Genomic DNA, 12186 nt, shown 5'->3' on the forward strand with positions numbered 1-12186 from the left:
CATACCATACATCTATACTGTGCCTGCATATGTAAACACACATGCACACAATTTTACATACATACTTTACACAAGCTAACTGCATACTCTGCAAACACTACATACATACTGCACATGCAATACACACACAGACACGCTATATATTTCTATATACTGGACACTTAGAAACACGTTATACATCTATATACTATACCCAAATATACAACAGTCACACATCTATACACACATCATTATCCATCAGTACTAACACAAACAGCCCCTAAAGGTCAAAACGCCACAACCAGCCCTTATACATATGTACATCTAAATCTAGAAACAGAACGACATAAAATTAAAATTTGTTAAAATCGTTAAATCCTAATTAAGAAATTAATCCCTTCTCTGACATTCTGGAGGATAACAATCTACATCACTGGCAGGCGCCTAGAGGTGAAGCCTGGAACGAGGTACCTTGTGCGGGATCACCTGGCCATGGTCTCATCACCTTCAGCTTTGGAGGAGATCCGCTGCCTGATCCCTAGCGAGGGGCAGGCAGGCGACGGCAGAGGATCTGCTCCTACAACGTGCACCCTCCTCGCCGCTCAGGGTAGGTGCGGCAGGCATGATAAAACTTGATGCTGCCTGCGGCTGCAGTCGGCAGATTGTGGGTTACACGCACAGGAACATTCTTCTATTCAACCAGAGTCATTATTACTTCCAGGGAATTTCGAGAGCTATAGATGAGGATTGTGCTTGTTCTTTCCGAAGGAGGAGGAAGGGGGGGATAAAAAAGGAGGCTTTATTTATCTGCCAGACGGGTGACTGCCTGTCAGTGCCAGCCATCAATGTGGCGCTCAGGCCCCCCTCTGCGACAGAACAGATAGCATTGCATTTACTGCTAGGCAGGAACAAGCTAAAAATGCTGGGAGCCATATAAAGTAACGTGTGATTAGCAGAATTACACAAAGCTAAATGCACACGCTTCCTATATGTGCGGGAACAAACGGAACATTAGGTGCTGATCAATTACTTTTGGGGGCAATTTTCGTTGGTGTTATATTCAGCACCTACATTTTCCCACAATGCGTTAAAGAGGACCCGTCACTGGATTTTTTTAATTTTATTTTTTATACTGAGCAACTCCCTCCAATTGTCGCTGCCCCACTGACTCTGGAACCGAGGGGCACAGAAGAAAAAGAAAAACTGTTCCAAAGTTATGCCCCCTCGGTGATAAAATGTTCCTATCACCAACTGGGCGTGGACAACAGAACTGCTCTGTGGACCCCGCCGTGTTCTGATTGGCCAGCGTCAAAGGAGAAAAAGCAAACGCCCACAGAGCAGTTCTGTGGTACACGCCCAGTTGGTTCATGGGAACATTTGCACCTTTATTAAAACGGGGGAAAAAAACTTTGGAAGGGAGGGGCAAAGAAAAAGAAAAACTGTTCCGGAAATCACTGTCGCATTGGCAATTGGACAGAGGTGTTCAGATTAGACTAAGATATCCAAGAAAAGGAGCGCTAAGTCACCGGACAGTCAGCCAACCGGATCTCATGTAATGTAGTAGAGACTATTTATTTACAGGGAATCTGTCACCTCCTGGACGATTGTGTTCTATTACTATGGGCATCAGGGGCAGACATACTGCCAATGTAGCCGCACCGGGGCCCGGGGGTGGAGGGGGGCCCCGGCAGGGCCGCTAATAATGAGGGCAATCTGGCCTGTTTCTCTGGCCTGTGCGGCAGGCAGGGAGCGATCCCTTCAGCTGTGCTGCCTACAGGACAAATTGGCAGTGGAGCTGCAGAGATCCGTCCTCTACTCCCTGCCCGGCTCTTCCCGTCTGCCAGTCACGCAGCTGGATGACGTCAGCCTTCAGCACGTGCCTGTGTCGGACAGAAAGCTGCTGCTGCCGGCGACGATGCTTCGGGGGAATGTGCAGAGAGGCGAGTGGTCATGTGTGTTTTTTTTTTTTTTTAAACAATAAATTGGTGGGAGGTGGGGGAGAGGGCAACGGTGGAGATGGGGGAGAGGGCAACGGTGGAGGTGGGGGAGAGGGCAACGGTGGAGGTGGGGGAGAGGGCAACGGTGGAGGTGGGGGAGAGGGCAACAGTGGAGGTGGTGGAGAGGGCAACAGTGGAGGTGGTGGAGCAATGCCGGCACAGAAGATCAATTCAGACACTGCCTATACAAGGGCAATCAGTGTTCGTGTAACCTCGATCGCACAGCACATGTGCGGGATTACACTACTGACCAGGTCAGTATGACGCTCATGGGAGTGGGGTGACAGTGGAATGAAATAAGGAGGCAGTGATTTCTTCCAGGCACAGCACGCCCTGGAGCCTGGAAGAAATAATTAAAATAAAAGATTATAAAATCAATTTTTCAATGTCTACACCACAGCTATGAGGCATACAGGCTAAGACTGGTTTAACCATTCAATTACCTCTATGCCCATAGTAAGATCAATATTGTCCAGGTGGTGACAGATTCCCTTTAAAAATATTATCTGAAAATTACTTTCTCAGCCCCCGAAAAAAAAAAAATCACTCTAAAGTAATGGCCGTTAGATGTCTAACTTCCTGTTAAGTGTAATCCGTCTCTAGCAGCAGAAACACTGAGGTGGATTACAGGACAAGGAGGACAAGCCAGACGCTTGCCAAAACGGGAGACTGAGGGATGGAGTAAAGGGTGGTCTGGCTTGTGGTGGGCACTCAACAGGAAATGGTAGGGCGTCGCTCAATAGTACTTGAAGGGGCGACGCTCTACAGGATGTGGTGGGGCGGACCTATGGCAGAGCTCATCAGGACATGGTGGGGCGGGCCTATGGCAGAGCTCAACAGGAAGTGGTGGGGCGGGCCTATGGCAGCGCTCAACAGGAAGTGGTGGGGCAGGCCTATGGCAGCGCTCAACAGGACGTGGTGGGGCAGGCCTATGGCAGAGCTCATCAGGACATAGTGGGGCGGGCCTATGGCAGAGCTCATCAGGACATGGTGGGGCGGGCCTATGGCAGCGCTCAACAGGATGTGGTGGGGCGGGCCTATGGCAGCGCTCAACAGGAAGTGGTGGGGAGAGCCTATGTTGAAGAGATACAAGAGCAACCACTGGCATGTGCACCAAAAGCAGCGAGATGAGAGCATTAGGGCCTTATCTACAGGCTTGGCGTAAAAAGGTCCAACAAAGACTTTGAACAATGTTCTCAAAGTTTAGACCGTGAGAATCTCACTGTGGGCAGGACAATTATTTTTACAACTCCATGTTTTACAAAACTTGGCGCACAAAGGAGCAGGAGACTACGAGGTTTCTACAGAATGTTATTCTTATGAGGCCAAATGCAACATTTTTCACATTTAAGTAAAAACAAGAATATGCCTCAAAAACAGCCATGAAAAGCATCTAATGGAAATGTAGGCGCACATGAACGTCATTGACCTAGCAGTACCAGCCTCTAGCCTTGGCATCAGGACTGCGGATACAGCTTATAAGCAGCAAGAGCTAAAAAAAAAATTTCAGGAATTATCTTCTACAACGGATCCACCAACCAGAGCCATAAGAGAAGGTCTTTATTATTGTGCTGCTCCCGGCTGGTGGCATAGCAGCCTGGTGGATCCAAAAGCAGCGAGGGCAACCATCACACAATGGAGCTACGAGATCATGTGCCCCCTAGAGTGATTATAAAACTACCACTCAGAGGACTTCTAGGACCATGCGGAGCTGGACAAGAGGAGACTCCTAATATTACATTTTACACAAGTGGACACATCATGCATAATACACAAGAAATCACACAGACCAAAAACAACAAAGGTAAAAAGCCATTGTATTTGGAACCATGCCTCAAATACAGAGTGAGAGAAGGGGGGCAGAGAGAGAGAGAGGGAGAAGGGGGGCAGAGAGAGAGAGGGAGAGAGAGGGAGAGAGAGGGAGAGAGAGAGAGGGAGAAGGGGGGCAGAGAGAGAGGGAGAAGGGGGGCAGAGAGAGGGAGAAGGGGGGCAGAGAGAGAGGGAGAAGGGGGGCAGAGAGAGAGGGAGAAGGGGGGCAGAGAGAGAGGGAGAAGGGGGGCAGAGAGAGAGGGAGAAGGGGGGCAGAGAGAGAGGGAGAAGGGGGGCAGAGAGAGAGGGAGAAGGGGGGCAGAGAGAGAGGGAGAAGGGGGGCAGAGAGAGAGGGAGAAGGGGGGCAGAGAGAGAGGGAGAAGGGGGGCAAAGAGAGAGGGAGAAGGGGGGCAAAGAGAGGGAGAAGGGGGGCAAAGAGAGGGAGAAGGAGGGCAGAGAGGGAGAAGGAGGGCAGAGAGGGAGAAGGAGGGCAGAGAGGGAGAAGGAGGGCAGAGAGGGAGAAGGGGGGCAGAGAGGGAGAAGGGGGGCAGAGAGGGAGAAGGGGGGCAGAGAGAGGGAGAAGGGGGGCAGAGAGAGGGAGAAGGGGGGCAGAGAGAGGGAGAAGGGGGGCAGAGAGAGGGAGAAGGGGGGCAGAGAGAGGGAGAAGGGGGGCAGAGAGAGGGAGAAGGGGGGCAGAGAGAGGGAGAAGGGGGGCAGAGAGAGGGAGAAGGGGGGCAGAGAGAGGGAGAAGGGGGGCAGAGAGGGAGAAGGGGGGCAGAGAGAGGGAGAAGGGGGGCAGAGAGAGGGAGAAGGGGGGCAGAGAGAGGGAGAAGGGGGGCAGAGAGAGGGAGAAGGGGGCAGAGAGAGGGAGAAGGGGGCAGAGAGAGGGAGAAGGGGGCAGAGAGAGGGAGAAGGGGGCAGAGAGAGGGAGAAGGGGGCAGAGAGAGGGAGAAGGGGCAGAGAGGGAGAAGGGGGCAGAGAGAGGGAGAAGGGGGCAGAGAGGGAGAAGGGGGCAGAGAGGGGGGGAGAAGGGGGCAGAGAGAGGGAGAAGGGGGCAGAGAGAGGGAGAAGGGGTAGAGAGGGAGGAGAGTGAGCAATAAAAAAAAAAAAAAGAAAGAGAAAGATGAAAAAAATAAATAAATAAAACGGGGAAAAAGGGCCATTTCATGAAATAGATTGACCACTACTAGGACCGGCCATCGATATCGGACCGGTGTGGGTGGTACACTCAGTAGCCCGGCTGATCAGCAGTTGCCAGTGTTGGTCAGAAGTTCTCGGATGCTGCCGATACCACGCTGCTCCGTCAACACTACAGTGCTGCGGCCAGGGACTGCAGATCCACCCCTGTAGGATCAGAGAGCTTCCGGCCAACACTAGCAACAGCCGATCAGCCGGGTGTTTGCAAAGCTGCAACATCTGAAGGTGTTTTTAAACCAGGAAACTGGTGAAAACACCTTCATGAAACGGGCTGGGCCCAAAGAGTTAGAGAAATAGGACTGAATAGGGGAAAACAGAGTGAAAGAAGCAGTAAAAAAGAAAGCAACAATGAGAGATCACGAAGAAGAGAAAGAGCGCAAAACCGTAAAAAAGTGAGAACATGCAAGAGGAACAAGGATAGAAAATGAAAGAGTGAATAAGAAATAGAAATGGTAAACGACAAAAGAATGACAGAGCGCGAGAATAAAACAAAATGAGAAACAGTTACTGAAAGACAGAGTGGAAATGAAAGACACAAAGATACAGGTATAGAGAGAAGGAAGCAGATTGAAAAACAGAATAAAACAAGAAACAGACAGCAATAAAAAAAAAAAAAAAAGTGAAAGAAATACAGTTAGAGAGGGTGAAGCAGACACTCGGACACTTACTATGCGGAGCGGTGTGTGACATGTGAATTGTCGGAGAGTTGGGAAGTAGAAGAACGAGCCGCGGGATGTGAGGAGGTTTCTATTCTTCTGGACATGCAGGAAGCGGCTCTTCACATTTCCCTTCCTGCAGCTATTGATAACCCTCCATCCTATGCACGGCAGTGTCACCGCTATACTGCCTCACTGCAAACACAACATTTCTCCTGAAAGTGCCCCTGGATAATGGGTTCCCAGGGCTTTCTATGTGGAATCCAATCCTGGGAAAGCTGGGTGACTACCCATATGGCCACACTATAACCTTCGGGGAGGGAGGCGGGCTTGGAAGTCTCGTGGAAACCGACGTCTTGGCAGGAACAGTAAAGGCAGCCATTTGATAAGTCACCCAGCTTTCCTAGAAACAGAAAAGCTGGACACATTTTCCAGTAGAATACAGAGTGACTGATGGGTTACCGGCGGTGCTTAGTCTCCTGTAAGGCAATGGCTGCAAGCTGTGGCAGGATCCCAGAATATCTGCTGCTTAAAACGTGTCATATTATCACACAGAAGTAGTAATTAAATCAGCTAAACGCATCAACCCCGAGTCATTAACATATAAATAACGAGCAATTAGCTGCTCCAAGGCTCCATGTCTAATGGCAGGAAGTCACCATGCAGCTGAACCACAGCGAGCTGCCAGAGGCAATGGCATAACACTTGCAGCCAATCAGATGGCGCCGTCCCTGCATCGCCGCTGTGCGCCAAAAACTTCAACGATGGGACAAAAAAAAAAAAAAAAAAAAAGTATAATTGCTGACAATTTCACAAAAAACAAGCGAAAATGTAGCTCACTTTCGTTTCTAGGTAGCGCAATAGATAGATATATATTTAAAGCATGGCCTCATACACCTACATGGGCATTACAGGACGGCTCATCCTGAGCATCATAGTTCATGAAGAAAAAACATGTCCATAATGCGGCATCCAGAGGAGTCTATACACTGTACTGGTTTCATACGCAAGTGTATACAGTGATTGCCCTATATCCGCACAGTTTACCATGTCTACCCCACCCACAGTAAAGTCAGCTGAATATTATAGCATGATTTGTCTACCATTAGAGTCAACGTGGGCCTCTCGACTCTCCCGCTAAAGGTGAAGCTGCGGAGATCAGGATCAGACGTTGTGAATTTAATTGCCTGAACCTCTGGTTCTCCAAGCAGATGTGCCGCCGACAGAGGAGTCTCCCCATGGAGAACACAAAAGGCTCGGCTGAGCTTAGGCATGGTTATGGGGGAGTCTGGAGAGACAGCGGCCGGCCAACATACATCTCACCTATACACCCAAGTCATCTGACCCATAAACATACGGTCGTGATGAGGAAACCCTCGCTGCACAAGGTACAAGTCCTCCATACAACGCACTGCTCAAGAAGGGAAATTAACACTTTTCACTGACTTAGAAACAAAAAATAAAAAACTGTACCAAGCTTCTGTATATAAACCACCCGAAACATCAATGTTTTAAAGGGTTTGTCCAAACTACCAATTATTTATGTCTAACAAAACCCAACAATGGCAACAAAATGTTAAAAAAATAATATATATATATATATATATATATATATATATATATATATATATATATATATATATATATATATATATATATATATATATATATATATATATATATATATATATATATATATACATATATATATATATATCAGATTCTGCAAAATGACAACACAATTTGTGACCCTTCACATAACGCCGTGAAATCAGGAGGAGGGCTCTTACCTTGTTTATTGCATCGGTCTCGTCTGACACCTCCAGCTGGACTTCTATCTCCTCCGGTGTGGTCTCGTTGCAGGTGTCGTCTTCGCTGCAACCTGTGAATATGAAAATAAATGGTGGCATTAGTGATAATGTACGGCAGCCGAGACCGCCCGGGGGCACTAGATTCAGCCTCATGTCTAAGTGCCGTATCCATTTTCACCTTGAAGAGTGAACCTGCTGAGAACACGAGACTCCTACAAGCAGAAGATGGAGTCTAGTCCTCCTCTAAACTGTAAACACGGCTGATCGATACATGACAGAAGCATTCATCCTTCCACCTCTCGCAACATAAAACTGTCAAGATCAATTACTTCATCCCTCTATGCAACCTGGCTTCCTTATATGACCTCTCCAAGGTATTATTCAATGAAAAAAACAGAAATCAAACTCATTTTAACCCTTTAATACTTGGTTATTTTTCAGCAGAACATTATTTGACTCTTAATATATCATTCTAGGGGTTGGCCTTTTTTTCTCCTGATACAGAGCTCCAAATCCTCAGCATAGATACATAATGAAATTCTGCTACCACTAGAGGGTGATAACTGCATATTGTGTTATTACCAAGTTTAATGCTTTAACAGCAAGCTCTTCAGCTCCATCTATTGGTGGCAAAACATTAGCATCCAACTCCACAGCTTTGAAAGGGCTTTGGAGTTCTGTAGCAGAGAAATGGAGCTCTAACTGCAAATGCAACTGATCTCGAACACAACAGGTTTTCAAAGACTAAAAAAAAAAAAAATGTCATTCTTCAATTTAAGTTAATAAAAATGAAAAAAAAAAAATGATAATGGGTACCGCTGTGGGGTCCAGTAACAGGCAAAATAATCAGAATAGGATTTTCCAGCTAAATCCATCCTCCAGCCAGTGATGCTGCCAACCTCTAGCTACAGTTGATGTCGTTTCTCCACATGTATACATAGCTTCATGAAGAGCTGTCTGAAGGGGTTTAGAATCATAGAATGGTAGAGCTGGAAGGGACCTCCTGGGTCATTTGGTCCAACTCCCTGCTCAAAGCAGGATTCACTAAATCATCCCAGACAGATGTCTGTCCAGCCTCTGTTTGAAGACGTCCATGGAAGGAGAACTCACCACCTCTCGTGGCAGCCTGTTCCACTCATTGATCACCCTAACAGTCAAAAAGTTTTTTCTAATATCTAATCTGTCTTCTCCCATTCAGTTTCATACATTGCTTCTAGTCTTTCCTTGTGCAAATGAGAATAAAGATGATCATTCTACAATGTGACAGCCCTTGAGATATTTGTAGACAGCTATTAAGTCTCCTCTGTCTTTTTTTGCAAGCTAAACATTCCCAAATCCTGTAAACGTTCCTCATAGGACATGGTTTGCAGAACGGTCACCATTCTAGCAGCTCTTCTCTGAACTTGCTCCAGTTTGTTTATATCTTTTTTAAAATGTGGAGCCCAAAACTGGGCACAGTATTCCAGATGAGGTCTGGCCAAAGAGGAGTAGAGGGCAATAATGACTTCACGTGAACTAGACTGTATACTTCTGTTAATACATCCCAGAATTGCATTTGCCCTTTTTTGCTGCTGCATCACACTGTTGACTTATGTTCAGTCTGTGATCTATTAGTATACCCAAGTCTTTTTCACATGTCCTGTTGCTTAGCCCTATTCCTCCCATTCTGTATATGCTTTTTTTCCATCTTTATTGCCCAGATGTAGTACTTTGCATTTTTCCCTGTAAAAAAAACCATTCTGTTTGTTGCTGCCCACTGCTCCAGTTTATCTTTTTGAAACCGCTCTCTCTCTTCTCTAGTATTAGCTATCCCTCCTAGCTTTGTGCCATCAGCAAATTTAATCAGTTTACCCTCAATTCCTTCATATAAATCATTGATAAAGATGTTGAACAGTACAGGGCCCAGGACAGAGCCCTGTGGTACCCCACTTGAGACATTCCTCCAACTGGATGTGCAGCCATTTACGACCACTCTCTGGGTCCGATCACTAAGCCAGTTGTGAATCCACGTAAGTTGCCTTGTCCATTCCATACTTAGTCATTTTTTTTTAATAAGGATGGTGTGAGATACTTTGTCAAATGCTTTGCTGGGTGGATCAGGGAAATGCTGTAGATATAGTATATCCACAGCATATACTATATCTACAGCATTTCCCTGATCCACCCAGTCAGTGATTCTGTCATAGAAGGAAATTAAGTTAATCTGACATGATCTATAGGTTACAAACCCATACTGACTGTTTAATCACTTCATTCTTATCCAGGTACTTACATACATGTTTTTTAATAATTTGTTCAAAAATCTTTTCTGGTATAGATGTCAGACTCACCGGCCTATAGTTCCCTGGGTCCACCTTCTTCCCCTTTTTGAAAATAGGAACATTTGTTCTTCTCCAGTCTTCTGGGACTTCTCCTGTTCTCCAAAAATGTTTAAAGATTATGGAGAGTGGTTAAAAAAATTCTTCTGCTATCTCCTTCAGTACTCTGGGGTGTAATTAATCTGGATCCAGGGACTTGAATTAATTTATGTTAGCTAAGTGTTTCCTCACTATCTTTCTGTTTACAGATATCCTGGATTCTTCTATTCCCTGTTACATTTTCTTTCTGAGAAAAAACAGATGCAAAATAGGAATTTAAAAGTACGGCCTTCTCAACATCCTTTCCTACCATTTCATCATTTTCATCCTGTAAAATTCCTATAGCATCTTTGACTTTTCTTTTACTTTTGACATATCCCCCAAATCCCTTTTTATTGCTTTTGACGTCTCTTACAAGCCTTAGTTCATTGTCAGATTTAGGTAATCTGATTTGTCCCCTGCAGGTTCTGCAGACAGCATTATATTCTTCTTTAGATATGACTCCCTTATACTTCCATTCGATAAACATTTCTTTCTTCCTTCCTTTTTAGCATGTGTTTAAGTTCTGTGTTCATCCATCCTGGTTTCCTTAAATGCTTCCTATTCTTCCCTCTTTTCAGAATTGTTGTGCTTTGAGAATCTCATTTTTCAAGATTTCCCAACCTCCCTTTACATTTTTGTCCTTAAGGATATCCAGCCATTGGATCCCTCCGATTCTCTCTGAGTCTCTTAAAATCTGCCTTTCTGAAATCTAACCTTGACGTCCGAGTCTTCACAGGTTTTCCTCCCTCTAGTTATCCAAAATTCTAAAATAGCATGGTCGCTACCTCCTAGGGTCCAAGCCACTCTTACCTCCTCAACCATTTCCTCACTGTTTATAAGGATTAGTTCCAAGGTAGCATATCCCCTTGTTTTCTCTCCTACCATTTGGAAGATAAAATTGTCAGCAAGAGGATAAGAATTTGTTTGACCTGTTAGTTTTGCCTGAGAGAGATTCCCAACAAATGTCTGGATAGTTGAAATCTCCCATGACAACTAGGTCATGTTTTTTTGAGAACTTGGCTATTTGATGAATAAAGAGTTCATCCACATCTTCAGCTTGCACAGGCGGCCTGTAGTAAATGCCTACAGTGGTGTCCTTTCCGTTGTTCTCTCCTTGTATTCTTACCCAAACAGTTTCCACAGAACTCCCAGTCTCTGAAGCTTGGATCTCTGTGCAGATAAACACTTTTCTAACATACAATGCGACACCTCCTCCTCGTTTATCAAGTCTGTTTCTTGCAAATAAGTTGTATCCTTCTAGCCTTGTATTCCAATCATGTGTATCATCCCTCCGAGTTTCAGTGATTCCAATCACATCATATTTCTTTTCCTGAGTTAGGAATTCCAATTCTCCTTGTTAGTTGCCCATGCTTTGTGCATTCGTATAGAAACATTTTAGTTTGTGATTAAGTTTCTCCAATAGACACTAGAAATATGTCTGACCAGATCAGATCTTCGATAAAGCCGGCCATACGTATTAAAAAGCTGCTGGCGAAACGGTTATTCAAATGACAGCTCTCTCCCGGCCAAGCGTTCCTTTGTTCTATACGATTGAGCCATTGCCAGAATCAACTGGCATCAGCTAATCGTCCTGCCAAAAAAGAAAGCAGGATAAGTTGACCGAATACCAACCACCAATTCTTATGTCCCCTAACATGATGTTAAGCAACTGTCAAGAGGTCACAATACATTAAGCGATCAGAGGATCATGCCAAAATGAAAACAAGAGTTTTATTTGACATTTATGGGGCCTTCATAATCCCCACCATCAGCTAAGATCAGCAGCAGCCACCAGAGAATAACGATAAGATCCCTCCTAGCAAATAAAGCTGTGGTCTGGGTCAGTTGTGTATCTGCTACAGTTCCACAAGCAAATATCTTTACCCGTCTTCACTATCCAACCTGAAGTCTGTCAGTTGGCGTTCTTATAGATAGCAGCGTGGTGGCACAGTGGTTCGCATTGCTGCCTGGCAGCGCTTAGAGTTTTGGGCTCTGACCAAGGCACCATCTGCGAGGAATTTGTATGTTCTTCCCAGTGTTCTTCTGGATGCTCCAGTTTCCTCCCACAGTCCAAAACCGTGATGCCAAGTTAGCCGTTTCTTATAAAACTTTTTTTTCTATATGACTGCACACATTCTGGTCATATCTGAACATTAGTAGATATAGTAATACATTATGGAAGTTATCTGAAGTTGCTTCTCATGACACAAACAAGAGGTAAGAAGCTTGTTTCACAGTAAAGCATCAGAGTACTTAAACGGGTTGTAGACTACAAGGAATTATTTGCAAAAATAGGCCCATGGTGGTCTTAAAATAAAACATACCGTACTCCGCTACC

At 45.4% G+C, this 12186-nt stretch overlaps 1 protein-coding gene across 6 annotated transcripts in view; it reads right to left on the reverse strand.

The window, feature by feature from the left end:
- Positions 1-12186, reverse strand: part of TIAM1 (TIAM Rac1 associated GEF 1) — a 263811-nt gene that overhangs the window by 38794 nt on the left and 212831 nt on the right. For 5 of the 6 annotated variants that reach the window (XM_077293967.1, XM_077293963.1, XM_077293964.1 and 2 more), the window contains one exon: positions 7429-7520. In XM_077293967.1, coding sequence (XP_077150082.1) covers positions 7429-7520 — 92 coding nt within the window. Of the gene's footprint in view, positions 1-450; positions 850-7428; positions 7521-12186 lie in introns of those variants that run through there. The other variant, XM_077293968.1, reaches the window with a different exon arrangement.

The sequence above is a fragment of the Ranitomeya variabilis genome, chromosome 3, assembly GCF_051348905.1.
Source record: "Ranitomeya variabilis isolate aRanVar5 chromosome 3, aRanVar5.hap1, whole genome shotgun sequence".
Classification (NCBI taxonomy): Eukaryota; Metazoa; Chordata; class Amphibia; order Anura; family Dendrobatidae; genus Ranitomeya; species Ranitomeya variabilis.